Source organism: Pteronotus mesoamericanus, unplaced genomic scaffold (genome assembly GCF_021234165.1).
Source record: "Pteronotus mesoamericanus isolate MK-2021 breed Mesoamerican mustached bat unplaced genomic scaffold, CSHL_Meso_final scaffold_232, whole genome shotgun sequence".
Taxonomy (NCBI): domain Eukaryota; kingdom Metazoa; phylum Chordata; class Mammalia; order Chiroptera; family Mormoopidae; genus Pteronotus; species Pteronotus mesoamericanus.
In genome coordinates, this window is record NW_026555311.1 from 26,118,778 (window position 1) to 26,139,543 (window position 20,766).

The 20,766-nt window shown below is 35.9% G+C and overlaps 1 protein-coding gene across 6 annotated transcripts in view; it reads right to left on the bottom strand.

The window, feature by feature from the left end:
* Positions 1–20,766, bottom strand: part of ARHGAP24 (Rho GTPase activating protein 24) — a 498,181-nt gene that overhangs the window by 31,499 nt on the left and 445,916 nt on the right. For 5 of the 6 annotated variants that reach the window (XM_054591782.1, XM_054591788.1, XM_054591785.1 and 2 more), the window contains one exon: positions 16,970–17,177. In XM_054591782.1, coding sequence (XP_054447757.1) covers positions 16,970–17,177 — 208 coding nt within the window. Of the gene's footprint in view, positions 1–16,969; positions 17,178–17,918; positions 17,951–20,766 lie in introns of those variants that run through there. The other variant, XM_054591787.1, reaches the window with a different exon arrangement.

Here is a 20,766-nt window from a genome sequence, read left to right on the forward strand (position 1 = left end):
GTTCTGAGACCCTAAATCTGTCAGTGATTAGTGATTCTCATACTGAGCTGCACACTGAAATCCCCTGGAAAGTTTTAAAAAATACTAATGACTGGACCCTATATTTTATGATGTACTATCTCCCAAATACACTCCCTCGTCAGCAGTCATGTCGACACTGGTCAAGTTCAAGTCTGTATCACCCACTTCTATTAATGCAACAGCATATTGGCTGGTCTCTCTGCTACAAGGCTGTCTTCCCACTCCCAGTCCTCTGAACATGCCCATATAGGTGGTTATCATCAATAAAAAATAAATGTAAATAACAAGTAAAATGTCTTGTTATATAGCTGTTGAATACCATATTTTAATGCAAAGGGCAAATGTTTAAACACATTTAGATAGATATACATAGTACAGAAACACATATACTTATTTTATAGAGTAGTCATTAGAGTTGTTATTTAGTTAGTTTGGGTTAGTATGTTTTAGAGCATTGATTCAGTTTGTAAATAGCTATACTCTAGTTTATCTAAGTAAGTTAAAAATTAAAACTAAAAAGTAAAGATAAGATTGACTTTTTTCATTACAGTACCAAGGTGCTTTCATCAGAGAAGAAAGGCTAGTGGGATTGAGGCCCTTACAAAGCTTGATGCAGAATATTCAGGAAAGTCTCCTTGAAACAATGTCACATCAGTATAACTCTATTTTAACAGGCTACCGTGTACCTATTCAATACATATGCAGCAACAACAACAAAAACTAAAACTGTAAGTGTTGTCAGTTATAAAATTAATCAACATGGCTATTAAAATTAGTTAATTTGTCCCTCCAAGTCTAGTGATTTTGGACCCAAGGTTCAATGCCATATTCAAATTTAACTTACAAGTAACATTCAAATGCACATAACACATTCTTGTACTATAAATGACATTGTTTTTCAAACTCTTAAGAGCCAAGTTATAAAAAAAACTCCATAAATTCCTCTCATTGAAATGATCTCTTAAGTCAATGAAGTCACATAAGTTTTCCTATTAAACTAAGATCCTATTCATATCAATAATGTATATAATTACATAGAATAAGCATTGACATAAGGAATTGTTTGAAATTCACCGATGGTAAAGAGATTACAGAGAGCCAGTCTGCCAACCACAGAGATTCTATTGTATATGTGTGTATATCCACGTATTATATACATATATATGCATACACATATATGAGATGTATATATGGGGGACCCCCCTGAAACTGGGATTATCTTCTGGAGGGCATGGCCCTTGCAGTGCATGCTTCCCCGACTAGGCAAGTGTTTGAGGAACCCATCTGTATCAGTGTACCAGTTGTTGTGAGAGGCTGCATTTGGCCTCAGTGAATTTCTTTTAAAGACTCTCTCAATGCATTTGCTCATTTCATGATGGGTGATTTATGAGCGTACCTTGCCCACACCACACTGAGTGTTTAGCAGTTTTTGACCAAAACCATCGTGACCCCTGTGACCCACCCTCCTTATTCACCTGATCTCAACCCAAGCAATTTTTTTTTCGTTTGTTTCTCTGGATGAAAAAAAGTCCTCAACAGGAAACATTTTGCTGATGTGGAAGAGGTGAAACAAAAAATGGAAGAAGCACTAAAAGGCATCAAAATTGATAAGTTCAAAAACTGTTTTGAGCAGTGAAGAAAACATCTCAGTAGGTGCATTGCCTTAAATGGAGAGTACTTTGAAGGTGATTGAAGTTTAAACGTGTGAGACTAGATACAGTTTTTTAATAAATAAATTCTGTGTTTTTGGTTCCCCCTCATATATGTATGAGTAGTAAGTGGTGAGCCTAGGATTTAGTTCCACACCTGCTTGTCACCAATGCCTGAACTTTTATTCCTGTACCGCTCCTTGTGAATAAGTACACAAACACTGACTCAAGGATTTTCCAAACACTGGGAAACTCCTTGGTTAATTGACTACTTTGATTCATTACTCAGTCATATTTCAGTGGAAGTGAACTCAAATTTATTCAAAGATAAATTGAGCTCAAATTTATTCAAAGATGAAGTGAAATTCATGTCCTCAGCTTCAGATGTACAGTCTTTTAGATACATCATCAAGAGAGTTAAGTACAATAAAACATGACAGATTTCTGGATAACAACCTGTCCTACATAAAATATTTAGTAAATACTCATTTATGTTAGTATTTTCCACATATAAGATATTTTCTCTTTAAGCTCATTAAGTTTTCAGACGTTGATATGTTTACAAAGGGGTTTAATGAAACCCTTGAGAAGTATGTCCATTGATCAAATTAGATAAGAAGCCAAGTATTTGGGGAAGTAGGCCTGTTGGAGCCAGTGAAGAGTGATCTGACTGCATTTCCCAGAGTGTGGGCCACTCCAAGTGAGGTGTCACACGAACAGGACATTAAGTGACAATCAAATCACAGAGTAGAAACATTAGCTTTTTTTCCCGTTGCCCTTCAATTCTCCTGATTACATCAAATAGGAAGTACTAGTTGGGAATGAGAGAGGTGGAAAGGTGGCACTAGCATTTGTCAATCTTTATTTTCATCAAATAAACAGAGGGCCGTAAGTTTTGAGGCTAAGAAAAGCAGCTGTATTCAGCAAGCATTTCATAACATGCTTTGTAGTCATTGCATTTATGCCATATTGACCTTGTAACTATGGCAAATGATGCTGGTTTATGACCAATAATAATGATATAAAGTTCCTTTTCCAAAAAAATTGACTAAAAAAACAGGGAATATATTTAAAGAAAAATATCAATAAACCTGGTACAGGTGTCATCTGGATATGACTAAAGTCACAATGGTCCTATGTGAATGACAAGTTTGAAGTACTCTAAGATAACGGTTACTAAATATTGTCATGCCATCATAATATCTAAGAACTGCATCAAAAAATAGGAATGTTAATAGTTACCATAGCTCAACAACTTTTCAGAGGTGTAGAGGGTGGATGCCTCTTGACTTCAGAGAATCAGGGTGCTGAACATAGGGAGCCAGTTTGTCATGTATACACATTCAGTGCGTAGGGGTCCATAATGAGTCCCACCAGAATGTGACACCCAGGCATGCAGATTATTTCCAGTTGAAAACAAAGCCCCACAAACTCAAGGGAAGAAATTTAACCTCTCCCTTACCTGTCTAAAGAAGTTCAAATAGAAAAACGTGCTTCAGGAAGGGAACCTTAGCATATTCACTTTAGCACGTATGAATTATTTGTGGCAGACAGGGAGGGTCCAAGCAAGCCTGTTAGATTCCTTTTGAGTCCCACTATTTCTGGGTGGCCATGAAAGAATTAAGTTGCCACATGTTTGTTATTTCTTATCTACCTGTAAATTGCCTACTTTCCCTTTTAATTCCCAGACCCCTGCCTTCCTCTCCTGAGTCCATGTGGCATACAAGCCTCAACTGCCCAATGCCTTCTTGGGTTTCTTAGTCTTAAGGAATCCCTGTATGTACACATATAATTAATTTAGTCATTTTCTCCTGTTAATTTGCCTCATGTTAATGGGATTATTAGTCCAGCCAGAACAATTTAGAAGGGTAGAAGAGAAATTAGTTTTTATTCCTCCACAAGGGCTTGCCTTAGGCAAACTCCTAGAGATCTGTTTTTTTTTTTCAATTTTATCTACATTGCCTTCCAGCTACCACTTGCTTTCTGCACCCTCCTCCACGAAACCTCACCCTTAGCTCTTTCCTTCACACTAAGATACAAAGGCTCTACAACGTTTGCCACCAAACTCCCAGTGTTTGAGCTCTCATATGAGTCAAAGCAAAAAAGTGCAGAGACATATTTTTCAGACATTTCTAAAATTTCATGCCCATTTCAGCAGCTAGCAAAGTATGTATTTTGCACATCAACTGTAAACCCCACAAAATAATTTATCTTTCACTGTGCCACAAGACCTGTCCAGATAGTCAGAACTAACATATTGCTTCCAATATGCCATGAGGTGGTGGTTGCTGTTTTTCTCACTTCATGTATGAGAAAACTGAGACACACCACTTCAAATGAGCAGTTTCCCTTTATCCCACACTCCTGGAGCCTATTGTCTGGCTAGTATATTCCATTTTATGGCTTGAGGAAAATGCATATAAAAATCACTTGAAGGTTTGTTTGAAATGCAGATTCCTAGGCATCCTTCAACCTTTTAAATCAGAATGATAGCTGATGGGGATCCAGGAATTTGAATATTGAGATATTATCTGTGTAGGTCATTCTTATGTAAACTGATGTTTGAGAATCTCTGTGAAGTCTGTAGGCTCCTCACTTTCAAATTCACTTTTTGCAGCTCACATCAATAATGCTCAGTGCTGTAATGCTGCCCAGAGATTAAAACTAAAATAGGTATGTCTGGCTTTTCTAATTCCTAATTTTTCGGGTTTTGGGTTTTTTTTTCATTTTATCTCTGTAGACTTACAGCTTTGTTTAATGGTCCTAATTTAGTCACCAAAACATAAAACATAAACAGAAGGAGAGAAGCTGAGAAGGAGGGACAAGGGCAGAGTGAACTGGGTGTGTGGGAGGGCAGCTGGAGTACCTAGGACAGCAGCTGTTTTTTGGGATTCCTGCACAGAATGTATAAAATCACTGGCTTCATACAGCTTTCTGTTCTTGGTCTTGAATGCTGTGTTGTAAGTACATAGTTATTTTGTCGCTGAGCAATTAATGCAATGAGGGTGACACCCATATAGCCATTCTTGAGACTATCTTCCCAGCTCTTCCAAAATGAATCTTCTTTGACAGCGGATGCCATGTGGCGAGCTTTGGAAACGAGATAACACTTGGCTTCTAAATTGATTTTACACATTCTATTCTTCATTGTGTCCTCTCAAAGTGGGGAAGTTTAATATAAAATGTTGTGTTTTAATTTATTTTTATTCCTAAACAGAAAAAAAAACTGAAGGAAAGAATGGTTATGAACTATACCTGTTGTTTTTTTTACAGTTGACATAAGTTGATAAAATACACATATTTTCAGATCAATGAGAGCATCCTTTCTCACAAGATTCATTTTGGCCAAGGAAACTATGAGAATATGTCATCTAACTATAAAAAAACAATAAGTCATGCATACATAAAAATCTTAAACTTGAACCTCAGAACTGGAAAAATATTATTTTATATAATTAAAAAAGAGCAGAAAGTGTATGGCTTAATAAGGTTGGCACATGCACTTGCAATGACGCTAAATTCAAGTAGTGCGTGCCCCAAATTTCTTTTCTCAACCATCTTTGTTTCCTTCAACTGGAGAAAATATTTCTTATTCAAATATGAAATATTGTCTTCTGAATGGATCTAATAGCATCAAAACCACAGGCTGATTTATGAACACCAATGCTTATTAGCATAGGTCTGAAGTGTATAAACACTGGAAACAACAGAGGGGAAATCAAACCAAAGTATTGATACAATAAATTATTATTACTGTTTGAGATCATGTTTTTGAAAACTGTTTAGTAATATGAGAAGTTGTTCATAATATATATTAGCAAGAAAAGGCAAGATGTAAGTACAGTAAGATTTCAAGGGTATGTGTGTGTGTGTGTATATATATATATAAAAATATATATATATCTGTATTTTGATAAATCTATATGTCCAAATCTCTATATTTATTTATGTTATATATAGCAAGAGCTCTCTGGGTAGTTTAATTTTGAAATACCTTTCCTTCATATATTTTTCTATATTCTAAATTATATACGAAGTGTTATAATTTAAACTATTTTAATAACGCTTTATACTGTTATAGTTTTAAAATGTTATTTAAAAACTTCACTTTAAAAACCAAATTTTCAGCCACAATATTAGAGCTATAATAATATTAGGCACCACTATTAAAATTACAGATTATCATTGCAGAATTCCTGTGAGGATTGTTTTTCAGACTAATAAATATAAAGATAAAAGCTAACTCCTGTTGACTCTTCACTGAGATATAAGCATTTTTATAATAAAGAAGGAAAAAATATGTATTTATTCTTGCTCTTTAACATATTTCACAATAAAACACTTAGATACTTTGCTTTAAATCCTAATATCTATTCAAAATACTGCACAGTTTGCATTTATAACTTGTACTCTTTTTAGAAAGTTCATTCTGATGTTGAACATTGGCGAGACTAACTTGGAACTAACAAATGTTCCCAGGCAGTTTGTCATCATGGCTCAAAAACAGAAACCTGAGCTACTCAGTCGTGCAAAATTTCAAACTCAGCCAATTAACAAAAAAAGTGAAACACTCTACTTGGATATGTTCCTGAAAATAATCTCATTCTCCCTGGGAAATTATATATTATTTATTTCCCTAACAGAATAGTTTATAATTGCATTTTGCCTCAAATATGTTACTCTTTTCTTTTTATTTCACTGTTCATGGATCTGGGAACCATTTTAATTTAATCAACATTAATCCAGTAAATTGCATAGCTGCCTCCCTATGATGGAGAGACTCAAACTTGACAATTTATTTATCAAAACAGGAATATTCAGATTGCCAGAGTGTAATATTGTGATATGATAGGAAGTGTATGTATATTTTGGTTCTCATACTTGGCTCCTAGCCAGAGCTCCTAAAACCCTTATAATTTCCTAAAGGTTAAGATGTGATTTTTATACTCAGTTCTTGAATTAGTTCTGGGTGATAAAGGTGAAAGGATAGTCTTTTGTTATTTCATTTTAATTTATGGAGTGACCATTTTAAAACATGTAAGTAAAATTATTTGCTTTACTTGTTAAAAATATTTCAATGGATTACCATTTTCCTTAGAATAAAAACTAAATTTCTTAAACTATTGAACTACACAGAATCAACTTCTTTCATCTTGTCTCAGAAAAAACACTCACCACATCCTGTATTTCAGCCACAATGGAATTATGTTCTTCAAACAAGCTAAGTTGTACCTATCTCAAGGCCTTTGTACTTACTATTCTACCTGCTATGTGCTGCCACCACACCTTAGGTACGGCAAGCTGCTTCTTATTCATTCAAGCTACACCCAAATGTTATGTCTTCATGAAAGCCATATATCCCCACTACTTCACTTACTAACATATTAGCATGTCACCCTTATCACTCTTTAAAATTATTCCTATATTGACTGTTTATTATTTATCTGCCCATCATCAACAGTGCAGTCTCCACAAGAGAATAGATCTTGTCATTCTTTTTCACCTAGAATAATATCTAAGACATAGAAGACACTCCAAAATTACTTGCTGAAGAAATGAATGAGATAGGCGCTGATTGTCAATTTCTCTCACCCGTATACAAGTATGCCACTCCTTCCATCAGGAAGTAAAGTTGGCTTTCAATACCTTTTAATCTGAGTTGGACTTATGCTTTGCTTTTGACCAATAGTATTCAATGAACCTGATATTGTGCCAGTTCTGGGCATAGCCCTTAATGGGCCTTGTCCACTCCCGTCTTTGAGTCCTGAGATACCACATAAAGAATTGCAACGAGTGGCTAAAGAGAGAAGCCCTGAAGGATGCAAGGGTGCACAGAGGAAAAGAGAAGCTCAGCCAGCCCCCAATCTTTTTAGCCAGTCAGGCTTAGATACCAGACTTTGAATGAATCTCTCTCAGACACTGCAGCTACACTAGATTGCATAACAAGCACCATTGAGAACAGAGACAAGGTGTCCGCTGAGCAATGCCCAAATGCATAATGTTTTTAACTAAGAGAGTGTGGAGCGGTTTGCCATGTAGCAATAGATACCTGAAATAATCTTTGGTACCAGAAACTGGGTGCGACTACAACAAAAATTGAAAATATATCTATTTGCTTCGGAACCAGGCAGAGTCTGGACGGTCAGTGAGGAGACTATTAGTAAGAGCTTTTCAAGAGCAATGAGAAAATTCTTATTAGAGGCTAGAGAAATGTAAATGCTTATAAAGCAGTGGTAGAACTAGTAAGACTATTGAGTGCTAGTCTATTAGTAAGACTATTAGTAAGAAATTCAGAACAAAGCAAATGTTCCTGGTGAGGTTAAAGAAAGAACTGTTCAACTTGGAAGAAATATTTAGAGAAACTAAAGTGGCCTCAGGTATCTCTCTCTAGCTGATAAAAGATTCTTAAAGTAAGAAATGGACATAGAGCAAAGATGCCAGTAAAACAAAACCTGAGGATAAAGACCTTTGTTTACCTTAATGATGAGTGTGGCTGCCAAACCCCTTGTTGAAAACTTTAAAGCAGCACTGCAGATTCTTTCTCAGCAATACTAAAGGATTCAGAAGGATCTTAAGGTTACTCTACAGCACCCTGACTGAGACCAAAAATGGAAGGGCCTGACACAGAGATATATGGGTGTGACTTTGTTGCAGCAAGTAGGGTATAATTCAGTACCTACAAGGTTTTTAAAGGAATTTATGGCAACTTGGAATAAAAAGAGGTAGTATCAGTTCAAGATGAAAGGAAACTTTTAGCCCTCAACTTTTTCTGGGTAGGAAACAGGCTGGGAAACTACTCAACTAGAAATAAGAGGCATTTCTTATGAAAAGAAAAGAAGTCTCATAGAGCCAAACCAAGAGTCCAGAGGCCACATCAGGCCCTACCGAGGAACACTTCACAGCCCAGGGGAGGGGTCCTGACAGCATGTGTCCAGCAGGATTCAGAGCTGCTGAGGTCTCAGAGAATATGCTCGCTGCCTTCATAGAATAACAGGTATCAGATTTTTCTAATTAAAAAAAATGAGAAAACTAGTCTAACTAAATAAAATAACAGTTGTTAAGATACTCTACAACAAACAGTGCAAAAATGTGACCCTTGAGAGTATAGAATTAAATGAGTCTTATGATTACTTAAGCCTTGCACACAGAGGAATTTACCAGATGCTGGGACAGGGTCAGGACTTGTAAAGGAGAACAGGGGTCTCACTGAGGTAAGAAGACAGAGGTTGCAGTTTGAGGAGGTGGAGGCAGCTGGAGGGAGCTTTGCAAAAAAAAAAAAATCTTGAAATCTACATGTAGGTCTTCTTGAATCTCTGGTCTAAATAGCAAGTTTTTGGTCTAAATACTAAATGAGCATACAGAGGAAAAAACTCCACAGGGCTAAACAAAACACAATCACCAGGGAAAGAACAATCACCAAGGAGAGAAGAAGAACAACAACAACAACAAAAAACCCACGAAAACCAATGACACACAAAATGGTTCTTTTAAATATTCAATAAAACTGATAACATACTATCTTAAGGAAAATATGCTGTCACAAATTGCTAATATCAGAAGTAAAAGAGGGGACATTTACAGACATTTCAGTAAAAGGAATATTATAGACTGCTTTATGATGATGAATTTGATAAGTTATATGAGACTTCTGGTCAAGAAGGCAGCATAAGTAAATATGGCTTGCCTCCTCACACAACCACATCAAAACTGTGACTAAATTATAGAAAAATCATCACTTGGAACTGTCAGAAAAAGAGTTGTATGGAAGTCTGACAACTACAGAATTAAAGAAACCACATCCATCCAGACTGGTAGGAGGGGCGTAGACACAGAACAGGTTGGTCTCACATCCAAGTAAGTGTGTTGGATAAATATTCATTCAGGAGGGATATCTTGGGAATGAGGAGTCCCAGCCCCATACCAGGCCAACCGAGGGTTCCAGTGCCAAGAAAATAAGTTCCCATAACTTCTGGCTGCAAAAACAGCAGGGACTGAGTCAGTGGAAGAAACTCTGTAGTCCCAAGAAGTTCCATTAAAGAACCCACAAACAGACTTACTAAGGCTCACTCCTGAGCTCCAGCATCTGGGAAGCAGCTTGAAAGGCACCAGTGGCATATAGGGAGGACCTGAAGCATCTGGCATCAAGGCAAGAGCAGGGGGTCAGCTTTTTCTCAGATAGAAAGGCAGGCAGAGGCCATTGTCCCTTTTCTCAGCCCTCCCCCTGACAGAGCCACAGATCTGACAGGTGGGTGCTATAGCTGACACTCCATCAGCCCAGCTAACACTGTTTGTCCCACCCTAGAGATCCCTTAACTCCACCCAACTCAACTCATAGGCATAACCAAACTGTTAATTGCAACTTTTCCATATGAATGGCTGGTCTTGGCTAATGTTCCACAAATTGCTCTCAAACAAGCAACAGAAGGATTCAGAAAGCTCCTAACTTCCATACCTCTTGCTGTGTGGCCCCAGGCCCAGCACTAGAACCAGCCAGCCTAAATTCACAGCTTAGCTTTGCCTGGAAATTGCCAAGTGAAGCTAAAGTAGCAACCATCTCAGATTGTTGTATACCTCATGCAGGGTGGCCCTGGGAAGAACTCAGGTAGGGACTGTCCTTGGCCTGTGCTACCTGGGAACCCCAGAGCCTCTGCACCCAGTGGACATCTACAGAACATGTCAGAGTACCACCACCCTGTCCCTGCACAGGTGATCCTCCACAGAGGGAGGAGGTTGGGGGTCAGTGGTCAAAGCCAGTCCTTACAGCTGACTGGCCTGGGTAAATCCCTCCCATTGACTTGCCAACAGCAATCAAGGCTCAACTGCAAGAGGAAGGTGTGCTCAGCCCACATGAAGTTTGTACCTCAAGTACCCAGCTTGGGTGAGAGAGGAGGATGTGCCCCTGGACCCTACAGGACACCTACTACATTAGGCCATGCTACCAAGACAAGGGAATCATAACAGCTCTGCCTAATGCATAGAAACAAACACAGAGAGGCTGCCAAAACAAGGAAACAAAGAAACATGGCCCAGATGAGAGAACAGATCAAAATTCCAGAAAAAAAACTAAACAAAAGGGAGATAAGCAATCTCTCAGATACAGAGTTCAAAACACTGGTTATATGGATGCTTAAGGATCTTAGTGAGGACCCCAAGAGCATAAAACAGATCCAGTCAGAAATGAAGGATTCACTCATTGAAATAAAGAACAATTTACAGAGAAACAACAGTAGAATGGATGGACCAGAGAATCAAATAAATGATTTGAACATAACGAAGCAAAAAAACAAGCAATCAGAGAAACAAGGAGAAAAAGAAAAAAAAAAAATGAGAATAGTATAAGCAGCCTCTGGGGCAAATTCAAGCATTCCAACATCTGCACCATAGAAGTGCTAGAAGAAGAAGAGAAAGAGCAAGAAATTGGGAATTTATTTGAAAAAAAAAATAATGAAAGAAAACTTCTCTAATTTGGTGAAGGAAATAGACATGCAAGTCCAGAAAGCACAGAGTCCTATACAAGTTGGATGTGAAGAGGCCCACTCCAAGCCCACGTCATAATTAACTGCCAAAGATTAAAGGTAAAGAGAGTATCTTAAAAGCAGCAAGTGAAAAGCAGAGAGTCACCCACCAAGGAGTTCCCATAAGACTGTCAGCTGATTTCCCAAAAGAACCTTTGCAGGCTAGAAGGCTTTGCATTCAAAGTGATGAAGAGCAAGGACTTATAACCTAGATAAATGGCAACCAATACATAATTGAATCTAAAAAATAAACTAACTAAACAAGAAATGCAAAGATGGAATCCTGGATAGAGAGGGTTTTGATGGTTGCCACATGGGAGGGGATTATGGGAGAATGGGTGAAGAGGTGAGAGGATTAAGAAGTACAAATAGGTAGTTACAGAATAGCCATGAGGGTGCAAAGTACAGTATAAGAAATGAAGTAGCCAAAGAACTTACATGCATGACCCATGGACATGAACAATCATGTGGTGATTGCCTGAGGGAGTGGGGGGTGCCGGGTAGAGGGAGGCAAAGGGGAAAATCAGGACAAGTGTAATAGCATAATCAATAAAATACAGGGTCTGGCATAAGTAATGCCTGCTTCAGTGTGGTTGATGTGGTAATTATATGGGTGTTATAATTTCTAGATTTAATTTGAATGTTTCACCTAAAATGTCATATGGTATGCTTGAGTATAATATTGTTATGTTACAGAATTACATGCTTATGATTTTATAATAAAAGATTTTGTAATAAAAAGGGGCATTATTTGTGCCAGACCCTGTATAATTTTTTAAAAAAGAAAAGTTATAGGAAAATGGACACATTTCATGAAAGATACAAATTACCAAATTGGCCCAAGAAAAATTATTTATCTAAAAACTTTCCCACAGAAATAACATCAGAGTAGATGATGTCATTAATGAATTTTACTAAAGGTATATGGAGCAAATAATTACATATATACACTTTTCAGAAAACAGGTGGAGGGGACAGTTTCCAACTAATTCTGAGGCCAGAATTTCTCTGATAACAAAATTAGTCAAAGACATTACAAAAAATGTTTGGTCAATATAGGTCCAAAAATCCTTAACATATTGGGTTGACCAAAAATTTCATTTGGTGTTTTCCATAAGATGGTTTTAGTAGCGCTTAGCTGTCTTTAACTTCATTCAGAAACAATTTTGTTAGTTTGTATTGTGACAGCTGTCATATCAGTGTGCATTCAAAAAATACTTACAAAATTGGTGAATTTTTGTTTAGCCATTATAATATTGAAGATAGAAGAAAATACAAAATGTTTTCAGCATATTATGTTTTATTATTTCAAGAAAGGTAAAAACACACATGAAAGGCAAAACAAGATTTTTGCAGTGCATCAAGGTGCTGTGACTGATTGAATGTGTCCAAAGTAGTTTGCGCAGTTTCATGCTGGAGATATCCTGCTAGACAATACTTCATGGTCAGGTAGACCAGTTGAAGTTGACAGCGATCAAATCAAGACATTAATTGCGGACAGTCTGCATTAGACCATGTGGCAGATAGCCAACATACTCACAATATCCAAATCAATAAAGTAATCGGTTAAAAAATTAAATGGAATTTTTGGCTAACTCAATGTTGTTTGCAAGGTGAATACGATAATATATAAAAAGGGTTATACATCATAACCAAATATGGTTTATCCTAGGAATATAAAGTTGCTTTAACTTTTGAAAATCAATTAATGTAACTCAATATATTAAAATAATGAAAGAGAAAACTAGGTCATTTCTGCAATAAATTTAGAAAAAGTGGTTTTAATAAAATTTAATTCTCCTTCATTATTAAAATTGTGAGAAAACCATAAGTACAGGGACATTTTCAAACCTGTTAAAGGTTATTTACAAAAAACCTATAACTACTATCATACCCAATAGCAAAAGACTGAAAACTTGCTTCTACATAAAGATAAGTATGTCCACTCACAAGCATTGTAAAAAGACTTTTTTGTGATTACAAACAGGCAAGAAAAATAAATATCAGTGTTATATATTGAAAAGGAAGAAATAAACTCATTATGTATGGTCAACAATATCATTTACATAGAAAATCCTAAAGGATCTACAAAAAACCCCATCAGCATTTAGTAAATGAATTTGCAGTTTGTATTCATTTCTAAATTGCAGTTTGTATGCAGTTCTAAAACAAACTATCTATATATAAAAAATCAATTGCACTTATATAACCCCGCAGTGAGCAAACAGAGAACTGAATATGAAAATACTATTTACTGGAATATCTATAAATGTTAAATACTTAAAGATAAATTTAATAAAATGGAGTGACAGTTTACATTGAAAATTACAAAATATTGCTGAAATACAAATGTCCTAATGAAACTGAGATATCAGCAACATTCATGGATTAGAAGATTTTGTATTTTTAAGTGTCAGTTTTCTCCCAATTGATTTCTGGACTCATTTAAGTTTCTATCAAAATCCTATTAGGCTCTTTTTTGGTAAAAATTAACAGGCTTATATGAATTTTTTTAATGAATACATAATTGACTTAGAAGAGCCAAAACAGTCTTGAAAAAGATGAACAACATAGGGGATTTTTTCCACTTGATTCTTGATTTTTAGATTTTAAAACAATAGAGATTTTCTCCAAAAATAGCTCTGTACAAATCCTTCCTTCCCTGTGTGTGCTTGCTGCTCTTTCCATCAATTGGTGGAGTTTATTTCCCTTTCTCTCAAATCTAGGCTGGCCCTGGCTTTTGACTTCCTTTGATGGAAAGAATGTACCACACATGACACTGTCATCTGGGCCTAACCCTTCTGAGGCTTACAAACTTCCATTTTCACTCTCTTGGACCCCTGAGCCGTCATGTCAATAGGTCTGATTAATCTGTTAGAGAAATGGTGTCATGAACAGAAGAGAAGAGGAGGAGGGAGAAGAAGAGGAGGGGGAGGGGAAAAGGAAGAAAGAGTAAGGGGAGAGGAGAAGGGTTAGGGGGAGAGGAGGAGAGGAATAGCAGGGAGAGGAAAGCCAGAGAGAGGCCCAAGCAACCTCTAGCGACTTTAGCATCCCAAACAAGCCTCCAGGCATATGGGAAGCCATCTTGGGTTTTTCAGAAGTAATCAATCTGCATCAATACACACCATGTGGTGAAATGAGCACATCCTTGTCAAGTCTTACCCACATTGCAGAATCATGAATAAATAATGGGTTATTGTTTACAACAAAGTTTTGAGGTGATTGGCTATGCAAGTACAGAGACTTCAAATAATGAGTGACACTCCCCTCCTCAAAGTATGCTGACAACATGACCATATTGTGTCTGACACTGAAATACTCTCTGCAAATTTCTTCTATAACCTTCCTAGTAACAGGTAGTATCTATAATGATACTTTGGAAATTAAAAGATAAGGAAATTTTTATGCAGTGAGAAATTACCAAGTAATTAAAAAGTTTTTTCCTCATTAAATTTCTGATTATAAAATAAATGCTTATCAAAATTACAGTTATAAAGGGGAAGTCACTCATTCTACCACAAAATCAATGTTTATCTTCTCATAATTTCTTCAGTCTGTTTATGCAGTAATGTATTTCATATAAAAATAAATACATATGTTTTCATAATTCAGATGGCATTTTGTATAAAGATTGTACCATATTTCACTTTGAATCTGTAGTTATAAAGAGCTTGATTTAAATGTAATTGTTTTCAGGACATACGTCTTCTTACAGGTATCCTAACATATGTAAAATATCCTTTTAGTCTCCCGTATTAGCAAAGATCTAGTATAACAACCAAATCATGAATGTCTATAACAAAATAATTTTAATAAATATACTTTGCTATAATAGCATCTGCATGTATTTAGGTCATATATAAATATTAAAGGCCGTTAAAATTTATCAATGTCACATGAAATTCATTGTTGAGAACACATATCCTATTATACATATTTTATTATAAGGATTCCCGTAACAAATTTCTCTCTAGCTTTGAGAACAAAAAATTAAATTTCTCCTAGATAAACTATTGTCCATATCTTGTGGACAGGCAGAATTATGTAACTACTGATGTGCTTTTCTTTTTCAAAGTATAGAATAAGATATGTGCCTTCTTTGAAAAAAGTGTTATCTGCACTTTTGAAATTTGTTCTCTGATCCTAGTTTCATTATTATTTTTTAAATATTTATTCAATTATTATTTACATTCTATAGTATTTTGTGTTAGTTTCAGGTGTATGATGTAGTGCTTACACAATCATATACTTTACAAAATGTTCCCTTTGGTATTTCCAGTACCTACCTGGCACTCTGACCTTAGTTTTAAATTCATTTCTTCACCTCCATTATTATAAAATTTATAATAAGCTACTTAACTCTTCATTTCTTCCCCACATATCTAACTTTTTTCTAGGGCTAGAATTTCCTGCTTAAAAGGTCTTAAAATATGTCACCAAATTTCTTTACAAAGACTAATAGTTTGCACTCTCACTGGCAGGGCACCTATCTCAGTGTGCCTTGCCAGCACGGAGCATTGTGCCTTTGCTTGGAGCTTTGTTAATGTGCTGGTTAAAGGGCTTTCAATGATTTATTGTCCATTGCTTGGACTATTAGTGAGGGCCCTTTATCTTATATCATATATTCAAGTGTCTTCTCATCTAACTGTTCTGTACATCTGTCCTAATTCTATACTTTCAAAGAGAAATAATTCATAGTAGGTAATTTTCAATTTTCATTAGAATAGTACCAAGACTATTCTAATCTACAAAGTCCAATAGTGAGAAACTTTTCTAAAGAAATAATCTGAAAATGAAAAATATTTATGTGAACATATACCCTCTATGTTAATTATAATAGTGAAAAAGTACAAAAATTATTCAACAGTATTGAAATGGTTGTGAAGTTTTAGATATTAATAATTATGCTTACTGTCGCTACCACAGCATAAACTAAGTTAAAATATATCAGAAAAAAGGATATTTTTAAACTATTAATATGGAAAAATCTCTGCTACACTATGTTAAATTAATAATACTAGGATAAAAATTATTTTTTCTCTTACATTAAAAAAAGTGAAGAGAAGGAGTTAATTCTCAAAATATTAACAGTGTTTAACTTACTGTATACTTTCTTCTCTGGAATTTCTATTATTTCCTGAATTTCACCATGCTATCCCTCCTGTTTCTTTGTAAACTTATTCTAGATTATGGTGGAGGTATATATTTAAAATATAATGCTTTATTATTATTATTATAGTTATTTTTAATAATATTGTTAATATCTAATCTTATCAATATTTAAAAATATTTCTTAGCTGAAAGAACTTTAAAAAATCAAACAAGAGAAGACCTCTATTTGGGGAAGTGTCATCAAGGAACATGTATAAAGGGCCCATGGACAAAGAGAATGTAGAGGGGAGGATTGAATGGGGGAGGTAAAGGTAGGTAGGGGAGAGCAAGGGGGGGAAATGGGGACAACTGTAATTGCACAACACTAAAAAAAGCAAAAAATAAAACCCTAAAAGTTCATTTTTTCAATGCTAAATACTGTTTTAATTTAGAACCAAGGAAAAATAATCAATAATAACGTTTCAAGGCAGGGGGTGGGGACCATAGAAAAGACATTTAAAGCATAAAATCTTTGACTCTGTAACTTAATAAAAACAATCCATATCTGTGTGACCATTTAATTCATCATCTAAATTGTTAAAACATCAATTTCGACATCTCAGCTCACTGTATCTTTTCTGTTCAGAACAAATTTCTCAGAGAAGAATGGTTAGTAAAAATCTTAAAATCTACCTGTCAAATGATGGCTTCTCTCCACAGTCAAAGGCATCCTGGAGCTCCTTAACAAGGTTAGCTTGGCCTGGTAGTCGGAAGAGACCCTCTTCTTTCAGCCCCCTTTGTCGGATAAAGTCCACACACTGTTCCACCAACATTGGAGCCAGACGGTTCCCATATCTCTTCTCATAACGGACAGTATCTTCCAGTTTCTGTCCAAAAATGCCTGAATAAAAAATCACAGTGATTTTGAGAAATGTATGTCTTCCCACTTTGTTGCTTCCTTTTAAGACTCAATGTAAAGGAAAACCAAAGACAGGAATGGTAGCCAGCATTTAACATTTGGTACCTCACGTTATTACAGAATCAAATTCAAGAAAAATAAGTGTTGCATGTTCAAATTATGAAAGACCCCAGGATGTGTGGGGAATTATTTAAAAACCATAGGTTAAGCATTTGATAATAAGAACATATGCTTTACTTTCTTATCTGTAAAATAGTTTATGTATGTATTCAGTAAAGCAAAACCATCAAGTTTCAAGCAATAAACACTTGCTACCAAAGAGTATACTCTTCACTCAAGTAGAAACAATAATACAATAACAAACCAAACTAATCTATACCTGGTATCAAATCTAGCACTAGTGGAATTCATATATTTCTTTTAAGAAAAAAATGTTGAATGATCTAGTGCTAATATTTGATTGCATATAAAGCAGAATTAGAAAATGGTGTTCTCTGGGGGTACTAAAAATTGAGGCAGGTAACAAGTACATTTAGGTTTAGTTTATAGTCTTTGGAACAAGCAGTTTCTTGATAATGGTAAGTGGAACATTGTTTACTGCTATTTTCTCTTGTCATCTCCATGTTAGGGGCTGGACAATGAAATACTTCTCCCACTTTCCAAGAAGCTTTCTGGAGCATCTAGGAAGACATGAGTTTTTTTGGATGAAACAGAAAGACACACCTGTAATTGTCAATCACTCCTTTTTCCTATCTTGAATTTGGATATGCTACCTGTCCATCTAGGAGTCACCCTTTGACCACTAGGCAACATCTACAAAGGAGAGGCTGAAAAATTCACAGAGACAGGGCTGAAATCATTGAATCATTCATTCATACCAGCAGCACCTTTCTCCAGATTTATTTTTTAATCTAAGAAAAGTAATACCTGTGTACTTAAGCTACTGTCGTAATAAAATAATCATTCTTTCTGACTTCATCTTACTTGAGTATGCACAGTTTCCATAAGGTGTCAGTGAGCAACTTCTGCTTTGCCCTGCACATAGACAGTCTAATCATTAAGAGAATCTAACCTGTGGCCTAGTAATTACTGAAGCAACCTCCCTGCTTAAAACCAGGTTCAGTTTTATGTAGTAATGAAAAAAAGTCAAACATTCTTTTCTTAAAACCCAGGATTTCTTTTTTTTCCAACAGCTTAGGAAGCTGATAAAGGAAAGGGTAAGTTTTGCTTTAGATGGAGACTCTGGTCCCTCCCTCCCTCCATCCCTTCTTTCCTCCCTCCCTCCCTCCTTTCCTCCTTCCCTCCCTCCCTTCCTTTCTTCCTCCCTCCCTCCCTTCCTTCCTTCCTTCCTTCCTTCCCCAAACACAGACTTGCCATTATGATTAAGAATTTACTAAAGAGATACAGCAAGAAGCTAAAAGCTAAAAACCCTAAAATCCTTCAACTTATTAAATATGTCTTATGTACTAAGTCCTTGACATATATTCTCTCACTTTTATAATATATATATAAAATAGCTATTCTAGACATGAGGAAGTTGAGGCTCAGAGATCAAATAAATCACCTGAGGTTAGTTACACAGCACCAAGTGGCAGAATGAAAGTTCACCACTGGATTTATTTGGCCTTAAAGCCTTTGCTCCCACCTAAGTGGCCCTCAGTAGATGAGTGGATAAAACAGCTGTGGTACATTTACACAATGGAATACTACTTAGCTGTAAAGAAGAAGGGAACCTTTCATTTCTTGACAGCATGGAGGGGCCTAGAGGGTATTATGATACGTTAAATAAGCTAGGCAGAGAAAGACAAGTACTGTACGATTTCACTTATACGTGGAATCTAAAGAATAATATAAATGAACAAAACAAGCAGACTCATAGATACAGAGAACACACTGACAACTGTCAGGGGCAGTGGGGTAGGTGGGGACTGGGTGAAACAGGGGAAGAGATTAAGCAAAAAAACAAACAAACAAAACTCAGACATACATATCGGCCTGGTGATCATCAAAAGGAAAGGGGTGGGGAAAGGTGGAGGAAGCAGGGGGGATGAATGATGATGGAGACTAGACTCTGGGTTGTGAGCACACAATCCAATATACAGATGATGTGTTCTAGAGTTGTACACTTCAGAGTTATTTAATCTACCAATGCAACCCCAATAAATTAGTAAAAATATTTTTTAAAGTTGCTTTAAAAAATTTTAAAAACCTTTGCTCATTTCTGAATACCAGCCCTCTGTTTCTTTTTTAAATCACAATTCTGTCCCCTCATTTTCTAGTAATTTAAAATATTAGTAAATTCTAAAAGTCAGTAAAATAGCATATCTTTTTTTGTGTGCTCTAAATTGATAATAACTCAACTGTACTTACGTGCGCCAGACAGTGTATCTGCATTTCTGTCATTTAACGCTCACAGCACTTTATGAGGTAGGCACCACCATTACACCATTTTATCAGGAAAGAGACTCAAGTACAGAAAGATTAATAATTTGCTGGATGTCACACAGTTAGTAAGTAATGGAGCCAGGGTTTGTTCAAGGCTGTTGGATTCAGCATCATTCTGTATCTATAACACAGTAGTTATTACACAGTAATGTGTAGTGTGTATAATAGCTGAAAACTGAGCTATAGAGGAAGAAGCCTGTCAGATTACTAGCTTCCCTACTTCAATTCTTGTCATTTGCTAAGAAACTGTAAAGTTATGGGAAGGTCAGAAAAATAAAGGGTGAAGCACAAAACTCTGAGCATTTAGTGAGCATGCTGCCCAAGGAAACATTTTTTTTAATGTAAAGAGCTATGTCTACTTAGCAATATAATATGTAGGCATTATAGTATATCAACAGTAGCTACACATAATTAGAGATTCCTGTGGAAAACTCATAGTTTTTCCTCTAGACCTAGTCTTGTTAAGAACTGTAATAGATGTATACTTCCTATCATGTAGCATTGGGAATAGAATGTCCCAAATGTCTCTGGCTTGCAACGAGAGGTGTGAGTTAACCAGCTACATGAGAATTTTTTATGAGAAGAGTGAGGGGGAAATTATTTTTTAAGCTGTTTTATTTAAGATTTTCTTTGAGGGAGCAGTGAAATTTTAAATTTTAAAATTAATGAAAAAGTACAGTTCCCAACTAGCAGCATGGGGAAAAGACACATTGATTAGTAGATCAATAACAGCAATATTCTCTGTTATGTGAGTCTGCAAACAGTCCCAGCTATGTCCATTTAAATTCCCAGTGAGGTTTCACACTCCTAACGAAATCCTGTCAGAATTTCTGGGTGACAATGGTACATCATGCATATTTCCCCTAAAAGTACATTGTTGGTATCATAAAGCATCACTCAGGATGCGACTATTCATTAGACTGAGAAAATAAATCACACAGGTGAATTTATTATATCTGTGGGAGACTGTTTCAACTGGAGAGAGAGAGAAATCCAAGCAACCTCAGGGTTTGTGAGGTTCCTCCATTACTGTGATTTATATGAAAAATAGCTAGAGGCAGCCTGTGAAATTAGTGAGTATGATCAGATAAATATATTCAAATTCCATTCATCCTAAAGATGAATA